The following is a 15,333-nucleotide window of genomic DNA, read 5'->3' on the forward strand; positions in this document are numbered from 1 at the left end:
CAGGGCTGGCGGAGCAGGGCTGGCGGAGCAGGGCGGCTCTGCCGGGGCTGCTCCGGGGCTGCTCCGGGGCTGTTCCAGAGCCGCTCCAGAGCCGCTCCCGAGCCCTTCCCGAGCAGCCCCCGCGGCCGCAGCGCTGCTCCCCGCCGGCGGAGCGAGGGGCCGCGCATGCTCCGCGGCCGGCCCGCCCCCGGCTCCTCCCCGTGCCCGGGGCCGGCGGCGGGGCCGGGCTCGACCATTTCTGCGGGCGCGGGGACGCGGGGCCGAGCCCCGGGCAGCGGCTTCCCGAGGTTCAGCACCGCGGGCCGGACAGCGCCCGGGCCGGGCGGCTCCCCGGGCGGAGGTGCCTGTGAGGCCCCGGCGCGGGGCTGCGCGGCCGCACCATGTTCCTCGGGCTGGCGGTCGCGCTGCAGCTGCTGGCGCTGCTGGCGAGCCGGGGACACTGCTTCCCCAAACCCGCGGGCACAGGTAAGCGCCCACCGCCGTGCCTTCTCGCCGCTGGCTGCCCACGGGGCAAGTTCTGCAGGGTAGAGGTTGAGGGTGGGAAAACTTTCCTTCCACTTCGCTAAAAGCAATGAGATTCTAAAGGAACAATATTCCTGATGCGAGACACCGATCACTGAAGTTACAATATAATATTAAAGTGAAGGGATAGGTGCTGGTAGAGGGAAAAGCTCTGAATTTTTTCAGTCTTTTCTGGGTAATGTTTTTATCCATTCTACAGCAGTGTCGGCACAAATCTTTCTTGCTCCCTGTCTCCCGTGGTATTCTGGATGGAAGAGATTTTTAATCTTTTGGTTGTGCCAATCCGATTATTGCTATTTTAGTCACTCTCTTCCAGCACTTTTTTCCCCGATTCGTGAGTTTTCTGATCAGAAAGAGGTTGCCGAGTCTATATCTGTGTTTCTGTCTTCTGCAGAACCTCTCCCTCTGCCCCACTCATGCTTTGTTTAAAGGTTTGACTTTTTTTTATTGTGTTCTCATTCTTCTGGGAAGATTGAGGGGTTTTTTTTGCAAGAACTAGAAGTTGACATGCTATTTAAGACACCATGTTTTATGGCAGAAAACTATAAATTAAGAAAAAATGTGCTGTCTCTTTGTAGTTGCACATATCACATAACTGAGTGTATATATGTATGTGTGTGTGTGTGTGTGTTTATTCCAGATAAAGCTATACACAACAGACAATTAAGTGTAGAAAGACCTTTGGAGGAGCAGGTGAGTGAAATAAAAAAAAATTACAATATTTTTGTTACGGTATTCCTATAAATATTTTTAGCCTCTCAGGTACTGGATCCATGAGTACCCTAATGGCTAGCAAATGAGTAAAAACAGATTTATCAGTAAAGTAATTATTGATGGGGTCAGATACAAAATAAGGTTTCAATAATTTTTAACAACTGGCATATAGAGTTTCACTGTCCAACATTTTAAAAGCAGGTTGTTAGCTCCAACAGCTCACAGATATGCCACCCTTTGTATCGACATCCTGTGAGAATATAGCATGAGTTTGGAATGAAGAAGGAAAATGTAACTGGCATTTACCTTAAAATTCAAAGTCTATTGCAGCTTCTCGTAATGCCTGATTCTGATCAAAAGTATCAAGCGCTTATGCCTGTTCTACTTATTCAGGCAAACTTCTTACTAAGAGTGAAAATCAAGTATTAAGCCTTCTGCTGATACTGATAAATTAAGAGATCACACATGTTATTCCTTCTACCTGTTTGCTGTTGTGTTTGCTTTATTTTTGTATATTAGATTGCTGAAGCTGAGGCAGACAAGAATAGGAAAATAGCTCCCACAGGTAAAATATCTTTTCTGGTTTTATAGCAATATTCATAATGGTATTCAAAGAGGTGTAAGATTTTATGTTATGTCTGCATTGATATATTTTCCAGAAAATAAGCCAGAGTTCAGGAATTATTCCTTTGTTGATGACCTGAACCTGCTAAAATCAGTAGCAGAAAGAGAGAGGAATGAAAAGGAGAGGGAGTCAATTAGAAGCTCTTTGTATGAACAGCAACTGGCCATTGATGATGCAGACTCCACCAAGAACCGCAGGCTTGTGGATGAGTATGACTCCACTAAAAGCGGGCTGGATTATAAATTCCAAGGTATTCCATAATCATCTTTCAGTGACTTCTAGGTTAGATTTCTCTTGTGAACTGATTGCCTTCATGAAGGTTGTATTCACCACTAAACATGAGCTCTATATGTTACTGGAGTGCAGTTTCAATTATTTCCAATTGTGGAAGCTTGTTGTATTACAGTTAGGTTTTGAAACACAGTACCAAAGAATTGCTCTTGATTTTAACAGTCTTCTGTGGAGGAAAGTCTAATTGTGTAATTTGTAATGGTTTTTAGGAATTTAGATTTGATGGAAGGAAATTGGCACATATTTTTAAATTAAAATCTATTTGTTCTGGTTTGTCGGGAAGAAGCATTTCTACGTGCAGTGAAATCACATATATTTATTCCAAATGTTATGGGCAGTGTTAGATAATTCTCATTATCACAAACCTAGAAGAAACTACCAAAGGCCAAAGAACACTTGCCTTTGCTACAGGAGGAGTTAATTGACTTGTAGTTTAAGTGAGTCCTCTGAGAATTGTAAGCAGCATTCAGCTCAGGATATTTTTAATTATATCAAAGTATGCTGATCACAGACCAAAGCTCGCTCATCATATTCTCTTTCCCATTGTCATGATGATGTTATTTGCCATAGGTAACAATTACATAATTAAAAGTTAATTTGCTGAAATTCAAACAAGATTGTGTGTCATTTGTCATGATCTAGTTTGATCTAAGTGGCCGTACAATCAAAGTAGAAACCAGGAAGACGCAAATAAGTGGATATGAGAGCAGTGCTCTCTCATTCTACCAATTTTTTCTATAAACAGGAGAGTAAACTCCAAACATTCATCTCTGCTCTTTCAAAAGAGCCAGTCAGAAAAACATTTTTCACATGTGGAAAGCAGACACAAAGAACTTTTCTCTGTGACTTATTTAACAGCTTGCAAAGTGTGTATCAAAGTATATTCCTAATGTGTCTAAAAAGTGCAGCTTTGTTCTCAAGAGAAAAAGATGTGAGCAGATATATTTTACAAGATGTTTAATCCAAATGAGTTAGGACAGTCAGCACACAGTTAAACTGTAATCCTTTCAGACGATCCAGATGGCCTCCATCAATTAGATGGCACTCCTTTGACTGCTGAAGACATTGTTCAAAAAATTGCTGCAAGAATTTATGAGGAAAACGACAGAGGAGTGTTTGACAAGATTGTTTCAAAACTTCTAAATCTGGGGCTAGTAAGTATCTCGGTAATCATCATTTAGCTGTTTTGTGGGTTGCTTTACTGCTCTTTCAAAAAACAATTCAGATGAACACTTTGTCTGAAGTGAATGGGACTCAGGCTTGAAGCAAATTTCTAGAGCTATTTGGGCACGCTGGTTAAGCTCTGCAATAACACTGTTGTTCCTGTGATGTCTTTGCAACAAAATAGGCCAAACTGCAGAATGTTTCTGATGTTGAAAAAACATCCACTGATGGTACTCCTCCCATGTCTGCCCTCCTTTTTCCTTTAATTTCTCTTCTGATTTTCACTCAGTGCTTTTCCATTATTAATTTCTTTCTATACTTAAGGGGGAAAGGTCTGAGCTCATTCCTATCCACCTAATGCTAATTAGTGTTGTCAGCAAACACATCACGTTGCTGGCTAGTTGAGGATATATTATGTTACTGATTTTTAGGAAGACTGGGTTTGTCTCTGACCTCTGGATGTCTCAATGGCTTTAGCCATTGCCATTTGGGGTCCTCATATTTTAAATTACTTACCTTATCTTTTGAGCACTCGATTTTCAGTTCGGTATTGCACCCTGCTGATTACAGAGGGAGCTGGGGGACAGCTGCATGGGAGAGTTCTTGTTCGAGTGACAGCTGTTATGAAGCAAGGAAAAAACATTTTGATGATACCATAGAAAGCTGTTTGCTTTTTTCCTGCTTTCTATATTACTGTATTCTGTTGTAATTATTCAACTGTCCATCGATGTGTTGCAGAGCATATGTATTTCTACATGCACATGCATGGACACACATATATGGAGGTACCACACTTGCAGCTCCATCTTTCAAGCTGCACTCCACTTTGTAAAGCCCTAAAGGGGTTTGGTTTGGAGGCTGTATGTGTGGATGGGTGGGGTTTATGTATACACACATATGTGATGTGTATTTCTATGTGTGTGTATATATATGTGTGTTATAAATGTAGACATGTATATGTGTGCACACACAGGTATTACACCTAATTTGGCTGTGCTCAGCTTTGGAGCAAACATATTTACAGCAACCTACTTTCATATCAATATCAGGTTTCATACTGATGTTTGATCTAGAAAAACACAGTATCCTTATAAGTACTCTGCACAAATATTTTAACAGATCACAGAGAGTCAGGCCTATACCCTGGAAGATGAAGTGGCAGAGGTTTTACAACAGCTAATTGCAAATGAAGCAAAGGATCGTGAGAAGGAGTCTGAAGATTTTGATTACCCTGCAAGCAGAGCAGACAGTGATACAAAAGAAAAGCAACAGGAAAGAATGGTAATTTCTTAGCTAATAATTTTGTCTTGCTTGCCAAATGGTACTAGTAGACCAATGGACTGCTTTCTTTAGGGAATAATTAATTCAATCTGGAAAGAAGTGTTCTTAAAGAAATTCTGTCAGATAGAAAAAAGAATCATGAGTTACTTTGAGGTTTAAGCCAGATGTCCAATCGGAGTAACTTTGAGAAAACAGTATAGTCTTCACCTTGCAATTAGGACAATGTCGGCATGAAGTTGTGATAGAAATTTTTGCTCTATTAACTCTGTCAACAAAAGCAATGTGCTTACAGTTTTTTTTTTATATTATATCATATGGAGACTCCAGGCAAATCTGATCAGGATAGTTTCATTAATGGAGAAGTTGATGATACATTGGATAACACATGGTCATCATCTAATGTCTTGGAAAGAAGAAATGAGCTGCCTTCTGAAGATAATTTTGAAGACCTCCAATATTTTCCAAATTTTTATGCATTATTAAAAAGTCTTAACTCAGGTGAGCTTGTCATGTGTATATAGAAATACTTAGAAAAAAATGTAAAAAATTAAGATCCTCTGTTTTCTCCTGCTCTTTTCTCATCCCCCCAACTCCCCTAGTTGCAAGAGACCATGTGGTTTGAAAATGTTCTGTAAGATGTATAGCAGAAACTAATTCAATTAGTGATTTTGATGGCAGAGCACTGGGAAGAACAGCACTTAGAAGTGCAAAGGGTGTGACCTAGACAGCCCTTCCCATCTTGTGCTGTGTGATTCAGGAATCCTGAATTCTTTTCATTCCCGTAAGGACATGATGAAAAACTGGCAAATTGTTTTCTCCTGAGATCTTTCCAGTAACATCCGTGTTTTCGAAGCCAGCAGAGTAAGCCACAGTAGAATCCTCCCACTGATGGTACCAGTAAATGAGTCTGAGCCTCCCAGCCTTTCCACAAACCACAGGTTCCCTGTTTATCGCAGTGAAAGCCCTGCACGTCTCTTCCTATTCCGGTGCTGGACATCACTGCCTTCCAGTTAGTGCAGGCAGGATTGTGGCTCCTTGCCACAGCCCTGTGTCAGCACCTTCTGCACACACCCACTCTCTGCAGCCACAAACACACTCTGACTTTTGCAGGGGGATGTTGTTCTGGAGATCCCTTGTCCTACAGAAACCTTAATATTGCTTTAAAATGTCCCCATAAGCACCTGAGTGGAGAGCTAAAATGAAAAACCCTAGGCCGTATTTTGCTCAAGTCCAGTCTACAAATTTTATATTCTTCTTCCTGTTCTTTTTCATTTTCCCCTGCTAGTTTTGCATGCCAATTCTTCTCCTTTTTCCACTCACAAAGCAGGAAGGCATTTTGGGTTTAACAGGTTATCAAGCAAATAGAACCAGGTCCACTGGCTGCACATCTCCTGCTTTATGTATTCACCTGTCAGGTTGCATCAAGCTGGAGGAGAGGGGTTCAGTTGCATGCTACAGCTGTGTGTTAAATTGCAGGCAGCAATAAAAAGCCTGTTCAGCAGCTCTGCAGAGTGGCTGGCCCTCTGCCAAGGCTGGGAGTGTGTTTCTGGCTGTCCCTGACTGACAGTGCCCCTGGCTCTGTTGGATCCTTCAGTGACAGCCTGGGGAGTGGGGAGAGCTTGTGTGACTGTGTCATGGGGGAGTTTCACACTGCTAATGCAGAAATAGCAGTAATATTGTTCAGCATGTAAACACAGTGGGAAAACAAAAGCTAAGAAGCAGATAAGTGTGGGCACAAATTGATTTTTTCAATTAAAAAAAAATTATATCCTATTCTGAAGTCATGATCCTCCCAGCCATGTATTATGTTGTCCCAGTATGTGAGTCATGGACTTGTTCCCAGTAACAATCTCATTTGAGACACTTTATATTTTTGTCATTGAACCCATGGATCTTGTAGCAGAAAGGATCTCTTTTTCATAAAGGGCTAAACTGATCTACTAAATAGTTCACAAAGAAATAAAAGAAAAATTACAGAGGCTGTAGAAAACTCTGCCTATATCTGCCCTCTGACCATCAGTTTGAACTGCCAGGTTACTTCATCTCTGTGTGTTTAGTGTTCTTCAGTGTAAAATAGAATTAATACCACTGGCATTCCATAACACAGCCCTTCAAGACAAAAAGCTACAAAGAAGAACCAAACCCTGATGTTTTAAAGTATATTCAGCTGTACTTTGCATGAAGAGTTTAAAAGGAAACATATATATATATGTACATATATATATATATACACATATACATATATATATACACATATATATACACACATATATATATATACACATATACATATATATATATATACACACACATATACATATATATATATATATGTTCTCTTTGCTAATCCAGCACAGCATTTTCTCTTTCAATGAGTAGGTCATTCTTTATGCATGAAGTTTGCACGTTTTGCAGAACAGTTTTTCCAAGTTGCCTGAAGTCTGACTAGTTTTGCTTCATCCCCTCACACAGAAAAAGAGACAAAAGAGAAAGAGACCTTGATAACTATCATGAAAACGCTGATTGATTTTGTGAAGATGATGGTTAAATATGGAACAATCACACCAGAAGAAGGAGTTTCCTATCTTGGTGAGAGTACATGCTCTATACAACAGTTTTATTAGTGCTGTGTTCTTCCTCTACCAACAGTGATAATTATCTTCTCATCTTCCTTGCTCTTATGAAACCTGTTTCAGATTTGTTCATTGAAAATGCTAATGCACTTCTAAATGATTGATCATTCCCTATAGCAATGTTCAGTTCCATACTGATTTAATATTTCCATCTAATGAAGGAAAGGTAATTTATCAGATATGCATTTACAGTATTATTACACTTTCACATCTTTGAAGCACAATTGATTTCCATGACATCATGTCAGGGGAAGATTAGGGCTTTCTCTCTTCTATTAAAGAAGACATTATTTTTGCATTTGCCAAAAATAATCCAGCACTTCAGCCCCTTTAATCTTCCACCTGTAGGAAGCTGGAATAGATGGAACCTAATGCTGTCTACCAAGTAATACTTCTTCCATCTATGAAAAGTGTTACATCTTGGCATAGGAGTAGATTTTGAAGCATTCTTTCCTGGATCCATTTTAGAGTCTGTGGCTGTGTAGGTTTTGTAAAATCGTTATCATTTCCTGAAGAGGAAATTTGGAGTGGCCTGGTTTGTGTCTCATACACCTTTCCTGGCTTTGACAAACTTTCTTCCATTCACTGTTGGTAGCCTTTCAAGTAAAAAAAGCTCACCTGCGGAAGAAGGGTTCATCTATACAAACTCTGCACAACCCTTTCATTTTTCTGAAATGTTCCTGGTCTGGAATCATCTGAAAAGTTTTTGTTTGCATCAGGGCAATGTGTCAGCTTCATAAGTCAGCTTGTCATGGAGAGAGGACTGGCAATGATCTTTCTGTGTTGCAGATACATTATTGATTGATGCGACTGTAACTGTATGGATTGACTGTCAGTTCCTTGGCTACAAAAGATCCAGTGAATCATGACTCACATTCAGTGCATGATTGCACCTCCTCTCTAAGGAATTAATGATATATCTGACCAAGGCTAAGGCTATCCCTTTATTTGCTGTAGGAAGTCCTTGAATTTTTGAATATTTGGACAACTTATGCACCAGTTCAGCTCTTTATTTCTCTGTCTGCCAGTACATTTAAAGAAAGATGCACATAAAGAAATGGTTGATTTTAAGCACAGTGGTTTCCATGTCATTCTACCAATGAAGATAGTATGGCTTGATCAGATATTGCCAAAACTTAATAGGCTAAATTCATCCCTGATGCAAGACCATGCAGATAATGGAATTACACTAGGGATGCATTTTTCCTGCTAAAATTCAGGGCAGTTGTTCACACTGACTTGACTTTACACTGGCTTTTTTGAGCAAATAGATACTGTAACCCTGGAAACAAATTGTCATGATGACATAGTACAGAAGGCAAGGATTAGGTTAAGAGTTTCAGAGGTCTGATTTAGTCTGGATTTAAAGTAAGGCTATCAACTGGTGTATCCAGACTCTGTCTTGCAAATGACTGATTTATGCATTGATGGATTTTGTGCTCCATCAAAGCAACTTACTGTAGTGGAAAAAGCTTTCTCATAGATTGTCAAGTTGCTTCTGTGGTATTCTTTTTTTAGTCTTGCTGTTGAGAAATTGCATTATAGCTGACCTTCATTTATTGAGCTAATACTCTTAAATACTGAAGAAGAGCATACACAGGAGCATGTTAGCTTCTTGTGCTATCCTTAAGCATGGCAGCAGTTTTATTGCCACTCTTATTTATCTAAAAGTTCTATAGTCAGTAAGATCGGATAGGTATTGTGTATCTTGGTGCAGTTTGGCTTAGGGGATTGATACCCAGGTGTGCTTGTTTGCAGCAGATAAAGAAATTAGTATGAATATCTGTCAGAGTGAAGAATCAATGTAAAAACTTGGCAGCTTTTTGTGGTTTCCTCAGTCCAAAATCAGTGAGCAGATTCTGTGCTAGTTGGTGGAAAATACCTACTGGGTCTGTGCAGATGGATTACGTCTTCTCTCCATTTTATTACAGTAGGAAACTGCCTAAATTAATTTTCCGCACCCTGTGACTGAAGCCATGCGTAAGATATGCCTCTGAATTATACATTCAAAATAATAAATCATTTACTGAATCAAGTCACAAGCTTTTTTTGCCTGTCACAAGGGTGCAGAGACAGTGAATTTGAATGCATATACCAGTAACAGCTGGCTTGGGATTTGGAAACCACAGCATTATGTCATCATCATTGTCTTACTCTAGGGGAAAGTATTTTGCTGCAGCAGTGACTGATGTCATTAGGTTTAGCTTTAAGTTACAAAGGGTCTAGCTGCAGTGTGATGCAAGAAAAACACAGATGCACAAACATGGAAACAAAAGGAATAAGTTTATTTTTTTAATATATATATTCAACATTATGTAATATATATTTAAAAGCTTTCAATATACTAAATGTAATCTGCAACAGAATACAGAAAGAACATATATATATATTCATATATATGAAAGAGGAGAAAAAGTGATGCCTATATTTTATAATATGTGTTCAGAAAGTATAGCTCTGGAAGCATTAAAGAGAGCCTGTAACAAACTGATACAAAATGTGTGTTCAGCTGAAATGCATCTTATTTGATAATTACCCTGTTGTGGCAAAATGCCACCATCTTGTATCACTCTACTTTCTTAGCTATGAATGCTGTTACAGGGAGCAAATTCTTCCGTGGAGTGAAAGCCTCACGATGTGTTTGTAGCCTGTCCAAAGGCTTTCAGAAATCTTTACAGAAAGACCATCTGCCCTTTTAAAAGCTGCTTTAAAATAATTTTTGCAATTAAAAGAATGGACAAACGTTGTTGGTACAGAAAGCATAAGGTAATAAATGATGACACAGGATCTCAGGAACACAGGTTGTTTGTGAATTAGATCCAATTGTGATATCAACTTATCCACCTTGGGGTTTTTTGTCAGCATCCAGCAGATGCTGCCCAAACAGCTGAACTCCCCTCACTTGCCCCAGCCTGCCAGAAGCACAGGCTGCTATCCCTGAACAGGCTGTTTTGGGAAGGACTTGGGACAGTTACTGAAATGATGTTGCTGTTGGCAAGGGTGCAGTGACAGAGGGGAATGGAAGTGTTGGAACGCTTCCACATAGTGACCAGCGGAAAGCAGCAAGAGGCTTTCAGATAAGTTGTGACTGATTCAGCACAAAATATTTTTATATTGCATAAGTAGCTGATACTGATGTGTAAGTAGCTGATACTCCATGCACAACTGAAGGGACAATATCCTTCACATTCCTTGGTGCTTCAAGAGAAAAAGACCTGTTTGAGCCAATAGCAAAACTCACTTTGATTTCAGCAGGGCAGAGCAAGACAAGCATTGCACAGACACTTGTGCAACTGTGAATATTAGTTTGTGGGTAATATCACACTTTCCCTCATTTTCCTTCTCTCTGTTGAGTAATGTGATGGTGGAGATTCACTCCAGCTTTTCCACCAAAACCATCTATCATAGACCAGATAAATATTAAGGAAAAGCTTCATCTATACCACACAAAGAATGTTTTGTATGACAAGTGACTTTTCCTGAATATGCCAGGGTGTCTACCTAGTTTTAAAATGAAAGGTTATCTGTCCACTACTATCCTTATAAAGGCTTTATTTATAGTAATTATGTAAACTATAGTTTTGTAAGATTGTTGTCAGCTTAGAAATAGGAACAAATGGTTTCTGTCAGTTTGTTCAGATACATTTGTAAATCTCCCACTAATAAGACCAAAATAATGAGTGATTTTTAGAACCATGCTAGGAAATATTTGCAATTAGAGGATTGGGGCCATAAAAAAATAGAGCTTTCAGAGATGACAGACAAATTCTTAAGAGGCACCAGTGTGTATAGATGAATTCTTTTTACATAGTAGATTAATTATGTCCTCCTGCTGTGTACCGTGTACAAGAGTAGATTTGTAGCAAATTTATCCACTGCCACCCCAATCAAGTGAAAGATATATTACCCAATAAACTGTTACTCTAAAATGCAAATCAGTTATGTGTTCTCAGTAATTGACTAGCACATGTAGCACAAACTTTTGCCATCAGTACCTTCTCTATCTCACAGATACATAGAAGCTCCACGTGATACTGCATATGATGCATATTTTATTGCATCTTATAATGGATAGTAATTTTTTTTCAGTTTCTAAAGGGCTTCTGTATCTTCCACAGCTGGAGAAAAAAAAGTAGCAAAGGACTGGGAAGAAAATTAAGTTTAAGAACTCTTTATCTTTGCTCTCTCTAAAAGGGATCCCGCTTTTTACCTCCTTGTAGTAAAGCATTTAGACTGCTGGAGCTACAGTGTACAACACACTGCCCACAGCAGACTGGTTGGGGAGCAAACCCCCCTTTATTTGGGAGGGAAATAAAGAAATCATTCCAGCTGATCAGTGTGCAGTGTTTGAGTCACAACTGCCTTCCTCCATAGACCAAAGCAAAGCCACCTCTAACACCTCCTCCCCTTGGCTCTGACTCACACTGAATCCACACTGTCCCCCGTGACTGAGTAGGAGATTGTGTTAGTTAGAAATGGGCATGAACAGATGTCTCTGTTTACCTTTTCCACCCCCATATCATTTGTTCTTCATGGACAACAGGAAAGAAGACCAAGCTGCGGGACGCACGAGCAATAAGGTGGTGGATAGTTTGGTGGAAACTAGTGCCGAGCAATAGGAACACTCATTAGTTTGGTCCTTTCCTAGAGAACTGGTGGGATAGTTTTACTATAATACTGTCTTTTAGGCAGACTGAGGCTGCATAAAATAGTCAGGGGAAGGAGAAGAGGCAGAAAGTCTCCTGTGTTGATTTTTGACATGTCCCTGCCTCTCCATGCTGAGGAATATGAAATAGCTGTTGTGCCTCTCACTTTCGTTCTTGGTACCTCCACAGCTCCACTTCTGATGAAGGCAAATCTCTGTGATTTCCCCATTGTAGGCCAGTGCACAGTAGACACAATCTGGCCTTTTCCTGGGAGAGGAGAACTTGTTGGAATAATGTGACTAATGCCTGAAGTTCTCATCAGCACAGATGCTGCAGGCCAAAGATCTGATCTGACATTTGTTTTGTTAGCCAAGAGCAGGCAGAGAGCCAAGAGTGTGAGGCAAAGTGCAGATCACAGCCCACACTGGCATCATCTTTCCTCTCCTCGCTGTGACCATAAGCTGATGCTCCCTGATGCAGACTGTGATTTCAGAGGGGTGAGGGAAGGTGTGGCTAAAGCAGGACCAGAGGCTACAAGTGGAATATAGACAGTATCATGAGGACCTTCTGTTCATTTTGACCTGGGTGATAAAAGGGCACTGACAGTATTTCATACGGGGAACCATTCATACATAATACCATATTTTGCTTTTTTTAAATCCTTTCTTTTCAAAGATCTCTTTGTTTCTACTGTAGATTTTCTTCATAAACATTAAAATATTTAACAATTTTTTTACTATTAGAATTTTCCTTTTGGTGATTTTCCTGACCCGGTATTTATGATATGAATGATGCATACAGCTGCCAGTAGGAGTAATTTAATTTCAGGCAACTCTTTTCTGTGCTATTTATTTTGTATCTGATGAACTAAGGTCACAGAGATGCCAGTATACTGTACTATAACTGAAAAGTAGAAATCAGGGACACCTCAGATGGTGAGAGTGGGGTGAATACTGAGGAGCAGCAGTGATTATGTAAAGTATATATGAATAGTTAAACCCAAGATGAATTTACATGGACGTAAGATAAAAGGATGCAGTGACAGAGAGCGTGCAAAGATCCCAGCTGAGACTGGAATTTAAGGAAGTATGTTGATTGCAGACCCTGCTGCAATGTTACAGCTTTTCTTTCTGTAGCCTCCAGGAGTCTGTCCCCTGCTACTTCTGCATTTGCACAAACACATAAATGTGTTTTGTCCCCCCACCACTGAGCTCTTATCTCCTATTTTCCCCCAGTCAGACTCTCAGTGCATAGTAAAACAAATGGGTTACTATTGTTTGAAAAGTCTATGACAGCTGATCTCACAGTTCTCAAGAACCAGGACCACTACACACTGCAGGAAACTGGGCATCACCTGAGAGTGACAGTATGTGTGAAGGCATAGTATTTTCAGTATCCACAGGATCTAAATCTTCTCAGATATGTTTTGAGTGAGACACTGTAGTTTTAGTATCACTAATTGCTTTTCCCATCACATTACATGACTATCAAATCATGTGTTCAAGAACCCAGACAAGTACTTTATAGTTAATTCCTTTGCTTATCACTACCTACCATTCAAATTTGCAGTTATTTCTTGAAAATATATTGCCTATTCTTCCATTTTCCTTCACTGCCTCTTCTATGCTTTCCCAACTGGATGAAAGTCTTCATCTTCTTATAGTGTATTATTTGACAAATATATTGCTTGGTTCCTGAAAATCTAGGTTTTGCATCCTACCAAGTGGTTTGTGTTTCTAAAGGAGGGCAGTTGCTTTTATTTTTTCCCACTGTATTTAATAGCTCCATAAACCCCCCTTCCCCCCACTTTCTGAATTCAGTGTCTCTCTGTTGACAGTTGAACACTGAGACTGTAAGTTGTGATTTGAGATGATTATGTGGGTGTGGGGTAAAGAAGGTGTCACTGAACATTCAAAAATGAGCTCCATCCCACTCCTGCAGGAGAGGCAGCTCTGTGCTGCTTCAGTCCCAAACCATCATGCTTGAAAAGGGCATTCTGTGAAAACACATAAAATGTGTGCACAGGCCATGGAGCAGCTCCACGATGGGAAAGGATTAGCAAAGGACTGCACCACACAGCTCTAAGAGACCTGGAGTAATGCAAAAGAAAAGCCTGTAGAATATTAAAAGGATAAATCTGAGAAATAGACTGTTAGGTAGGGAATTTAATAAGGGTAATAAAGGAGACTTGGTCAGAGCTATGTTTACCTCAAAGCACATCTATTTAATTGTGTTTTACTTTTGGAGTTGCTTTTAACCTGATTGCCAAGTGATACTGATGCTGTTTTAATTTCAAATCACTCTGACCATCTTGCCTGTAATCCCTTTACAAGTGATGCCATTTGTCACCTGACATGTCATTCCTCATGACAGCATTTAGGCTTCAGACACACCATCACAACAAATTAGTCAAACAGGAAGATTCAGAAAGAAAACACTGTATCTTGACATGTAAGGCAAGGAGTTAGAGAGGAGCGGGAGATTTGCAAGGCTGAGATCCATCTGTAATTCCACAATGGAGGGATTTCTTTAGTTCGTCACAGTTTGAGCAGTTTATGTGACATATGCTTGATACACATAGAGCTGACCAAAGGTCAAACTCTGCTTTTGGCTACCTTGGGGAAAATCCAGCAGATATTGACAGTTCTTGGATATGCACTTGTCCAAAGAATTAATTAGATATGCTCTTCCCACAGAATAGTCCCAAGCAAATGCTGAGATGTCCTGAGATTTTTCACAGATGGAAAACTGCCTGGCAAACTCTTAAGGATCATCTACTGCAGGAGGCAGAAAAGCCCTGGGAGAACTGTGTTTTTTAATGCCTGAAATCTGTGCATCTCACACAAGCAGTTGTCAGCACAAAGCTTTCTAGCTGAAGCAGTTGGAGTGTATGAACTCATTAAGTAAACTAATTTTTTAGCTAGTGTTAAAAGTGATCTCAGGTACCTTGATGATCCCTTTTCTCCTTTAATAAACAGTCTTTTTATGCTGTATGAAACAGAACAGCAAAGCAGGTCTTTCTGTGGAAGTTTAATGACATAGAATCTCAGCTTCAGTCAATTTGATGAGGATAGAATGTGAAACTGCCTCCTGGGTACAAGACAATTATGTAGAAGAAAAAACACTTTGCAGGAAAATTTGCAAGAGTCTGGAAAATACCATGAACCTGTCTATTGAGAAAGGTCCATTTCAGGCTTCCATTACTAATTCCATTATCAGATGGATACATTAGTTTCTGTCTCTCTAATAATAACAAGGTAATTTAATTTGTAATAGTTACTCATGTTTTTATCATTTTATCTTTTTTCATGGATTTAGAGGGTGTTACCACAGTGCATTATCCCAGAGTAAAGATAAACATTCTGGTTCTATGCAGTTCAGATTTTTGGATGCCCAACTTGAAGGACTTCAGGGTTTCAAAAGTGCTGGGAATTTGCCTTTTCAGGTGGACTTAAGA

The 15,333-nt window shown here is 39.9% G+C and overlaps 1 protein-coding gene across 3 annotated transcripts in view; it reads left to right on the forward strand.

The window, feature by feature from the left end:
* The first annotated feature begins 202 nt into the window (after window positions 1-202).
* The window catches only part of SCG3 (secretogranin III), a 28,591-nt gene continuing 13,460 nt past the window's right edge, over window positions 203-15,333 (forward strand). The window contains exons 1-8 of one of the 3 annotated variants that reach the window (XM_085070633.1): window positions 203-465; window positions 1,163-1,215; window positions 1,756-1,801; window positions 1,896-2,111; window positions 3,164-3,306; window positions 4,436-4,597; window positions 4,918-5,095; window positions 7,070-7,186. In XM_085070633.1, the coding sequence (XP_084926759.1) occupies window positions 381-465; window positions 1,163-1,215; window positions 1,756-1,801; window positions 1,896-2,111; window positions 3,164-3,306; window positions 4,436-4,597; window positions 4,918-5,095; window positions 7,070-7,186 (1,000 nt within the window). In that variant the 5' untranslated portion in view covers window positions 203-380. The remainder of the gene's footprint in view (window positions 466-1,162; window positions 1,216-1,755; window positions 1,802-1,895; window positions 2,112-3,163; window positions 3,307-4,435; window positions 4,598-4,917; window positions 5,096-7,069; window positions 7,187-15,333) is intronic. The other 2 variants (XM_085070632.1, XM_085070634.1) reach the window with 2 other exon arrangements.

The sequence above is a fragment of the Lichenostomus cassidix genome, chromosome 10 (assembly GCF_008360975.1).
Source record: "Lichenostomus cassidix isolate B80296 chromosome 10, HeHo_3.0, whole genome shotgun sequence".
NCBI lineage: Eukaryota > Metazoa > Chordata > Aves > Passeriformes > Meliphagidae > Lichenostomus > Lichenostomus cassidix.